Source organism: Pteropus vampyrus, unplaced genomic scaffold (genome assembly GCF_000151845.1).
Source record: "Pteropus vampyrus isolate Shadow unplaced genomic scaffold, Pvam_2.0 Scaffold110, whole genome shotgun sequence".
NCBI lineage: Eukaryota > Metazoa > Chordata > Mammalia > Chiroptera > Pteropodidae > Pteropus > Pteropus vampyrus.
In genome coordinates, this window is record NW_011888891.1 from 5,390,822 (window position 1) to 5,401,029 (window position 10,208).

Sequence of the window (10,208 nt, forward strand, 5' to 3'; positions counted from 1 at the left end):
TGCTGCCTGAAACTAGTACAATGTGTTTTCACTTAGGCAAATCCTGTAACATTTCAGAATATTCTCAACCTAAACTCCAGAGAGCTTTCTGATCAAATCAAAAAACCATTAAACTTAAAGTGCTCCTTTATTTCCAAGCAGCAACACAGGAATTCTGCCTCTTGCTGGGAACCCAAACTTCAACTACTAAGACTTCCAGGTTGATTCTGAGAGCTCGTGCCCTGTTCCACCAGCTTCCAAGATCCATTTTGTCCCAAATCTCAGATCTTACTAGTATCACTTTCACATATAATCAAGCTTATCACAGTATATTTCCAAGTGTTCCTGTTTATAATCGATAAGAGATTTTTAAAGTATCATTCACTAAAAATGATTATTACTATTATCCAGAAAACATATATATAAATGTTGATATTAAAGGTTGCTGCTTTTTTCAACAAGAATCTGCAACCTAGGGGAGAGAATCAAGTAATCTGATTCCTGTAGCAGAGAGGCATTTTTTCAGTACAACGAATGGACAATGAATACAGTTTTGTAGGGACAAATTATGAAAGATATTGAAATAGACCCAGAGATTACTGAGTGTATTTGATGAAAAGTAAGGTGGTGTCTACCTAGCACACTCTTTTGGGTTATCTGATTTATGGAGGCTTTAAGCCTTTGAGATAATTTTACAACTCTAAGCTGTAGATAACTGATAGCAGTGGACTTAACCTTTGTTCATAGAACTGAAAATTCTATCTGGTTGAGAGACACATGGTTTATTTGTGCCCTCCCCACTACCTCCCAATGCCCCAATAGAGAAAGCCAGGTTTGCAGCTATTTGTAAATTCATTTCAGCATTTCTGATTCAACTACATAAGTTGTGATACTTTGAAATCTTTGAACTGCTTGCGACATCTTATTAGTTTTAATTAATTAATGATTTAAATAAAATCTTTTATATGTGTTCATTTTATATTTGTATGAGTCATAATTTTACTTTTTTTTTTTAAAAAGAAATCATCCTTTAACCGTAGGTTATAAAGTTTTAGACAACGAGCATCAAGTATAGAATCTGATGTTCACTATCTCCAAGTGGTTTCCACCAAACCATAGTGGAAGCAGAGACAGTATTTTATTTTATGGCTTTGATTTCTGCTGTCCTCAACACTTGTACTACGTTCTTTTATATATGAAAGATGTCTATCAACTGGAGTGCATGGATAATCATTCATATTTGAAAGTTTCACAAGAAGAAACTATTCTAAACAAGCATATGGAAAAAATGATATTGGGATTCTTGGATTTTCAAAGATCTGGAAAGATTGCTTTTCATTAATGGAAACTCATTCTCTCCTCTCCTATAATGCAGGACATAGGACTGGCTGAGTTCTGTCAGCAACTTCCCTTTGCAAGAGTAAAGACAATGCATTCTTTGTGATCAGACTGAAATTTTACAACTCCCTTTTTCCTTGACACTTTTCCAGGTTAACAGCCTCTCTGCAGTGCTCCCACAATACTCTGCTTCACATACTTTTACTCAGTCTAGTTTCCTCATAGTTAGCATGATTTCATTATTTCTAAAACTATTAGATTTATTTGATTTATTTTTTTTTAGCTTTCACATACTTCTTAGGAAGAATGCTTTCTCATAAAGTTATATGCCCAGCTATCCTATGAGTGTAGACAAAGGATAAAGTAGAAACTGAGTCCTGTACATATTATAAATACTTTCAGCTGCAGCCATGCCTTTTGTTATGTACAACTTCAATTTTAGACTTCATGTTTCCTGTGGGACTCATAGGAAAAAAATTTTATTAAATTTTATTTTCTTGAAGACCTTTGAACGCATAGCTCTTGCTTTCTAAATATCAAAGGACGATGAAAATCACGCTATTGCTATTAAAAGATAAGGGTGATGTAAATGTAGAGCAAACTAAATTCATGTGAATTTGACTTTCCTAAACAATCCTAGCAAAATTTAGCTAGTGTTTCTTTATGCTTAAGTTAGGGAACTATACATTAAAAATTATAATTCTTAAAATGTATGCTTGTAGAATAATAATCACGACAACAAAACCTTAATTAGAAATTCTATTCTAGCCATATAACTTCCCAAATTAAGAATACCTACCTGCCACACCTCCCTCCCACCCCCACTGCCCCAGAGTAGGAAATACATATGGAAAAATACTAGAATGGTAGGGCAGACAGGTAGAGGAAAAAGTTGTCTTCCATATTTTACCATCTCCATAAAACGTCAGCCCCGTTAGCCCTGGGTCTGAAGCAGATGTGGAAGGTTGCCCTGCTGTGGGTGCAGAACTAGCAGCTCAGTCAGGCTAGAAGCTGAGGTGCTACTTCAGACCATTCCCAGAAAGATCCCACTTCAACCCCAGACTCTTCTCCTCCACTCAAGTTTTTCTATACTAGGGTGACTAAGCCACTCAATCTTTCATTTAATTTCTCTGTTCTATTCACTTACGAGTTCCCAGGCTTTAAGACCACAGTACAGTGAAACATGTAAACAAATCATTATAATGTAATTTTTATGTGTTACACTAGAGACATGTATGAAGTGCTCTGGAGACACAGACAAGGGAACAACCAACTATCTGCCCAAAGGAACACAGATCTGGAAGTGATATTTGAGTTAGGTCTTAAGGTCAGATCTTTAATGTTCATATCTGAACCTTCAGTTAACACTAGAGCTGTCTCAGTGGGGACCAGCCACCCCAAAGCCAAGGGACAGTGATGTAAGCCACAGAGGTAGCCTTCCATGAGACTTACTGCTACTCTATTTTCAGTGTGCTACTACTACAGTATTTAGTAGGTCTTCCCCATGCTGAGGCAGAAATTCGAAAAACAGACTGGGGATGACCTATGTTCACCTAAGATTATTTTGGATATCTAGTTTCCTTAAGCTAACTAGAGAAAGCCTCCCTCAGATATGGAGATTTTAAAATTAAGTCTTTATTCTAGTTGTGGCTTATTTTATGAAATGGGGCACAGAGGGTGGGAAAGAAGGTGACAGAAGTATGGACTTTAAAAGCACAGATGGTATATTATAGAACTGTACACTTGAAATCTATGTAATTTTTATTAACCAATGTAACCTCAATAAAATTAAAATAAATGCCCAATAAAATTTGATACTCAATCATGTGGTCATATTTTGTCTATCATGATGAAGCTATGAGAGTGCTAAAAACCTTCTACATTGGCATGTTTTCTTCAAATTAAAAAAATATTCAAGAGCGGAACAGAAACAGTGGGGATGTTGACAGTACGATAAATAGTAACTATGTAAAATAGTCTCCATTTCATGAAGTGAGTTAGTGCTAACATGGCCACCGTCAGGGCAGTGAGGTCTAGTGACAAGAGCAGGGATTTTAGGACAGAAGATCTTGGTTTAGGTTTCAGCTCTCCTATTCCATCCTTTGTGATCCTGGACACGGTCTGAGGGTGCTCATTTGTAAGATGGGATATTAATTAATGTTACCTTACATGGTTGTTTTGAAGCTTAAAAGCAAGTATTTTATAAACTTAAAGTCTGTGTAGAGATTACTTGTTAATATTATGAAGAGCATCATCAACTAGAAGCCAATAACTTCGTGTTTAGAATCTCTAGACTCTACAGTTCTTTAGTCTTTCCAGGTTCCGTCTGGCTTTTCCACCTCTAATAAAAACACTACAGAGATATAACAGGAAAGACATGTAACATGTCAAATGAGATGGTTCTGTTACTTGAGTGAAGTGATAACATAAAGTTTTTTAGAAAGCTGAGACCTTAACTAAAATGTTTTTGATTAAATGTGCATTTGTATCATCTAAATCAGAGGGCAGCAAACTATGCTTTGTAGGCAAAATTAGGCCTGCTATCTTTCTTTGGATAGCATGTGAGATAAGGATGGTTTTTTTATCACTTTTAAAAGGCTGGAAAAAATCAAAAGAAGAATAATATTTAGTTACAAATAACAATTACAAGAAATTCAAATTTTGCTATCCATAATAGCTTTATTGTGTCACTGTCACGCTCATTTGTTTATATATTGTCCATGGCTGCTTCTGCTTCACATGCAATGGTAGAGCTGAGTAGATTTGACAGAGATGACAGGCGGTGCTCTCATTGCTGTACATTGATTAACATGTTGCTCTATGTGATCAACTACATTGCTTTGAGTGCCACGTAACTTGTGATACTGCAACATTTAATATTTTTATTACCCATCTTGCCTAAACAAGAAGGAAGATAAAAGTGGACTCCTAATTTTGAGTTTTCAAGGCACAGTAAAGTGTAGATGACCTTGTTATTGAATTAAATGGCAAAATATTTGGCTAATTATGCTTGTGCAATGCCATAAAAACTGTGATAAAAGAACACAATATGTGTCATGTTGCCAGACTAAGCACTCATTACTATATTCCTAATTCACGGGAAAACAATGATCAGAAAAATTTAGCATGTTTAAAATAAAACATCTCAGCACTGCTGTATTTCTTCACTAAAATAAAAAAAATAAAAACAAGACGGAAAAACATATAGGTTTCTGAGTGGCTCATTTATTAGCCATGTGAAGAAAGTCATTCACCAATGACGAGTTGATTCAATCTCGTGTGCTTGCATAGATGAAGAAATTCGCATGGATGCAGAGACACTAGATTTAAGATTGTGAGCCTTTTGGTGAGAACACCTGCTTGAACAGATGAGGACGTTAGAAGTAAGAGCAATAGTAGAGTAAAAACCAAAGCAAATCATCTCTACTGACTTTGGTTCTTGACTAGTCAACAGATGTTACTAATACTGCTTGGTTGTTTGTTCTGGAAGTCCGTGCTTTGTTTTAAGTGACTGAAGAATTAGTCTTCAATAGTCTGCGTGGAACAACCATAGGTAAGAGTATTTTCAAAAATGTTGATAAATCAATAATTCAGTATAATGTGAAGTGGAATCTGCTAAAATATGTTATATGTGATGGTGGTAAAAGTGTGTGGAGCAGAAAAAAGTATAATTTGTATGAAAGTATAAATTCACAAAGCTTGTGAAAATGTAAAGTGTTTAATGCCTACAGTTATTTATTGTATTATTCATCAGTGGTACTGCATAGAAATTATTTGAATCTACCAGGTGTTACTGGATCAGTAGTAACAACAATGAACGTCGCTCATCCTTGTGGAGTTAGCTATTGTCAGTTTTCTGATATTTTGTTAGGAACAGAAGCCGAATACTTCAGCAGTGGTGAAGTTTTATAGTGATGGTTGAACACAGAGCTGAGAATAAAAGTTTTATGAAGAATTGCCCTCAACCACTATTACTGAATGGCTTTGGAAATTAGTGTTTGCTGTCAATTTATGATGTTTTTTAATGAATTCGCCCTAAAAGGCAAAGAAAAACAGTGCTTATATAGAATTTTTCTTAAATTTCATTTTGAAAACACCTAATATTTTGATCACAATAATGCCAAGTGGTTCAATATACTTCTGGTGCTGTCAAAAGTTAAACGAGAAGCAAGATCTCCAATCCCATACAAACTGACCTCAATTCAAGTGCAAAAAAGATTTCCATACATAAAAACCCATTTAACTGTGTATTCGAGGAGCTTCTACCTAATCTTCAATGGAAGTGATTTATCTGCAATGAAATGACACGTTAAAAGGGAAATATCAAAAGAAGGACCTAACGAAATTCTACAAATGTCTTTGAAGAGAGAATATGCTCAATTAAAATCTCATACTTGTAGAACGATATCACTATTTGGCAGTACCCAGTTGTGTGAAAATTTATTTTCGAAAATGCACTACATAAAATCTTATTACAGATCAAATCACTTGCAATCAATTTTGATGACTGGAACACTAACTTTGAACCCCAATTAAGCAAAATGTTATCCCTCCCAAAGAATTCAATTTTTCTCGTTAGTAGACTTGTAGGACAGAAAATTGTACTAAATTATTATTAGATATTGAATATCATCAATAAAGAATGTGTGGAAATTTGCTCTTTCTAAACTTGTTATGTAAGTACCTAAATAATATCCTTGATTTTATCTCTTGACCTGCAAATTTTGCTGTCTGGCCCTCTATAGAAAAAATTTGCTGATCCCTAATCTAAATGAGTGGTTTCCAAAGCAGTTGTTCATCACAATCTTCTGTTTTTAAAAAAAAGGCAGAACTGGTTTACATATAATTTTTCAGTAGCACAGGTGATTCTGATGCCCAGTGAGATAGGAATCATTGATCTCTACTTACTTCATCCCTGATCCCATTTACCACAAATCATTTATAGCTGCAAACACTAGTATCCTAACTTACCATGGGAGAAACAGGATTTATTAGCAGAGATTGCATACAATTTAATTAAGCAAGTAATTGGCAAAATTGGGTAAAACTCCTGGGATTCTTGATCCCTGCTTATTTGGTCAAAAATTAATTTAAAATTCACAAGAGATCCAGAGAAATCGTTTTGAGAAACCTGGGTATAAAGGTAGAAAATTAAAACACTAGCCTCCTAGGCTTAGTTATAAAGGCAATTTTCCCTTTGTATCTTTAATCAGCAGTAACAGCTGACTTATTAATAAATTTATTATTCAAAAATATTTGAGAGTTTTTTATGTGTATCAGGCTGTGTGCTGAGACTATAGCAGTGAACAAAACAGACTAAAATCTCTGCCTTCATTGAGCTCACAGTTTAGTGGATGACAATCTACGACATCTTTATAATACTCTTTCAAAGTGGCCCAAAGATATGATGAGTACACAGCCTTAGAGTCCAAGAACTTGATTTACCATTGCAGGAGAGAAGACAATGAGAGTAAATGTTAGGTAAGTTTTTACAGCTGGTGTTGGCCAGATGATTGTTGATTTCAATACTGGATAAAGTTGGATGCGCATGTGTGGGTGTGTGTGTATAAAAGAGCTGCCACTGTTCACTGGGTCCCTCCGTTGGTTCAGATTCACAAAGGCAGCTACAGAAATTCAGCATCAAGTTTTTATTATCTCACTCATACTTGTTGGTATCCTTTTTCTTCTATTTTATTTCTACAATTTTACTTTCAGACTGAGGGCTTAACACTCAAACTTGCCTTAGGGTAAATGATGGTCCTCTTATGTTGAATATTACTTTTGTCATTTTTTTTCACGGGGTGACTAAGTGATGGCTATGTTGAGAGAGAATTCAGATTCGATTAGTAGACTAAGAAGAGATTTCTGTGGAAATCATCTTAGTTTTCACATACTTATCAGTACTAGGATGCAGGGAGGGCATCACAGTCTCCTGACACTCACTACTGACAGCCTCCTTTTAAAATGTGACTATATAGAGGGAACATACAGTGTGATGTATTACAGTATGAAGAAGGCATTGAAGCACCTGCAGCATTGCCTGGTGTCTCTGACTACAGCGGGAAGATTAAACGAGAAAGAATAGTGAAGAAAGAAGGGACAGACTATACTGCTACTAGCTTCTGATTACAAGTCAGTCAAACCTGCTGCTGGTTTATAAAACTTTCTTCTAAAACTCCATCTTTCCTTTCAAAACACTTAGCAAATTCAAATGAAAACATATATCTCTGGATGCAAGTCTGGCTCTTTGCCTTTGGACTAACTCTATTTTCAGGAATGGAAACTTTTGCTAAAGTAAGGGCTCTATGAAGGAGGAGAAGCAACTCACCACTCAGTTGCTGGGTCTCAGCCAGGTGGCTGGGCTTCAAGATGAATTGGCACTGCATCTCTTGGGGCAGCTCTTCTATGAGGAAGGGCTCTTGGAGGCTGGTAGGGCTGGTGGAGTCCTTTGATAACTCTGCCAGAAGTGCAGTGTCTCGAAGATGGCTCATTTTATTTCTATAGGGATATTCATGCCCTACACGGAATAAAATCTAAATGTAGTCTTTAGGTTGACTGGTACTATGAGCATGTGTGCTACATACTGGAATGCACTGCAGTTTGCTCCTGAGACTTTTGGTATGATGAATCCTTTTGTTGACTGAATGATCACCACACACACTCTTACAGTTGGAGACCACTGCATAATGCAGGTGGCCCTACCAGAGTACTTTTAAGGGGGTAGGAGAGAGGGGAAAAGAAGCCAGTAATTAAAGCATATTGCGTTTGGAATGTACAGATTATTCTGTGAGTTGTACAATGCTGAGGTTTCTTATATTCGCATCTAAGAATATTTAAAGGTATTCTAACTTTTCCTTTGACATATTAACTATATCTATAAATCTTCAGCAAATCCTTGTCCTCTCTCAGCATCAAATGCATGATTTAAAATATTTGCCTTACCCATCACACAGAATTGTAAGGATCAAATAAGTAAACATTAGTAGTTATAATAATTTAAATAAGGGGAAAGTAGTATATATTTTCAAGCTTCACGTATTACTCTTATCCAACAGAAAATGTCTGTCTGAAAAAGACATTTTATTCCTTTTTATTTGTTACATAATCAGTTACTCAAGAGCATCGGGACTGGTTCATTTGAGTTTTGCTTCCCTCCCACTGCTGCCCTGAGATTGGTATTCACAGGCAATAATCAGAAGGAAGACTGCGGGGTATTAATAAGAGACAGAAACAAGATGCAAAAAGGAATCTGTAAACTAGAAAACCAAAACATCGGGCATCTGACTACAACATGAATTTTTGCTCTATAAATAATTGCATTTTCTTAATTCAATCCGCAAGTACCAGTGTGCTGCAGATTTAGTTTTAGTTTTTTTTTTGTTTATTGCTGACATTTTGACCTGTTTGCTTTATTAATTTTTTTAAATTAATTTTTTTAAATAATTTTTTTGTTTTTCATTTACAGTCAACATATATTATTTCAAGTGTCTAGCATAGTGATTATACATTTATAGGGCTTAGGAATGATCACCCGTAGTCTAGTACCCATCTGACACCATTGTAGTTATTACAATGTTGTTGACTATATTCCCTAGACTGTATTTTACATCCCAGTGACTGTTTTCATAACTGGCAATTTTCACATCTTAATCCCTTCTCCCTTTTCACTCACAGCCACCACCCACTCCTATCTAGCAATCATCAAAATGTTCTCTGTATCTATGAGTTTGTTTCTGTTTTGTTTATTCATTTATTTTGTCTTTTAAGTACAAAGAGTATGTTCTCTTCTATTCCTGATTTATCACTGAATGTAACTCAGTGAACTCTTCCTTTTCCTCCATCTGGCGTACTCTGTCAATGTTCCATTAATACAGCACCTTCCAGAAACTGAGGCAAAAATAAAAAAAAAAAGGAGGCTACTGTGACAGTAATAAAACAAAGTCAATTTATCAAAATAGTAAGCAGCTAATCTAAATTGAAGTATGTAAGGTCTATAAAAATAAACAAAGAAGAATTGCTGCTAAGTAACTATCATGTCCTATGTCCCACTTTTTTCAGTGAGTTAGTGATAAAGCTTGAAGCTTTTCTAAGCCTGAAAGTTAACACTGACACAGTTTTAATTAAAATGTTTTATTAAAATTATTTTAAGTATTTTTATTTTTAAGCACAATTTAATCATTGTTCCTTGACTTTTATGAAAATAATATCATTAAAAACAAAATCAGAAATGCAGTAAATTTTGTCCTCAGCTACGTGCATGATGACTTGCTTTATTTTAATATATATTTTATATATATTTTAAGAAAATATATAGGTTATAGAAACATTTGGTTTTAGATTATTCAGATCACTTGAAACATTCTGAATTATACATTAGTGGTCTGACAGGCATTAAATAGATTATATGAGATAATGCAAACGATATGATTTGCATAATGTCTTGAAGATAATAAGGATTTTAAAAAGATGCATGGAAATCACATAGTTATCATCATCATCATTGTCATCAACTCAAGATCTGGTAGATACTGTGCCATATTTTCACTGTTCTATTTGTTTGGCAAGATAGCTCTCTTTGTAAAAGAGAATTTAAATTTCTCTCCTAACTATACCACTAGCTGCATGAGTGAAGAGATATTGTCTAGCACATAGGAAATGCTTGATAGATATTTATTAAATGAATAAATGAATTTTCTATAAGATTTAATACTTAATTGTATTTAAGCTCAGAAACATATGACCAGTTCTCTTGAGACATTTAGAATTACAATTAAAATACTGTCTAAGGTTTTCACTAAGCTAACCAATAAGTGGATATGTTGCCTCTTCTTTGCCAGAACTGACCCATAACTGGTAGTCTCTCTCAGATCCCTAGAAAGAAAAGAATTAAC

The 10,208-nt window shown here is 34.9% G+C and overlaps 2 protein-coding genes across 3 annotated transcripts in view; both read right to left on the minus strand.

Moving 5' to 3' along the window:
- ZC3H12C (zinc finger CCCH-type containing 12C) overlaps positions 1-10,208 on the minus strand; it is a 331,193-nt gene that overhangs the window by 228,756 nt on the left and 92,229 nt on the right. The window lies entirely within an intron of this gene.
- The window catches only part of LOC105295675 (rho GTPase-activating protein 20-like), a 103,642-nt gene that overhangs the window by 3,204 nt on the left and 90,230 nt on the right, over positions 1-10,208 (minus strand). Inside the window, 2 exon segments of the mRNA XM_011365439.2 lie at positions 7,646-7,834; positions 10,122-10,188. Coding sequence (XP_011363741.1) covers positions 7,646-7,834; positions 10,122-10,188 — 256 coding nt within the window.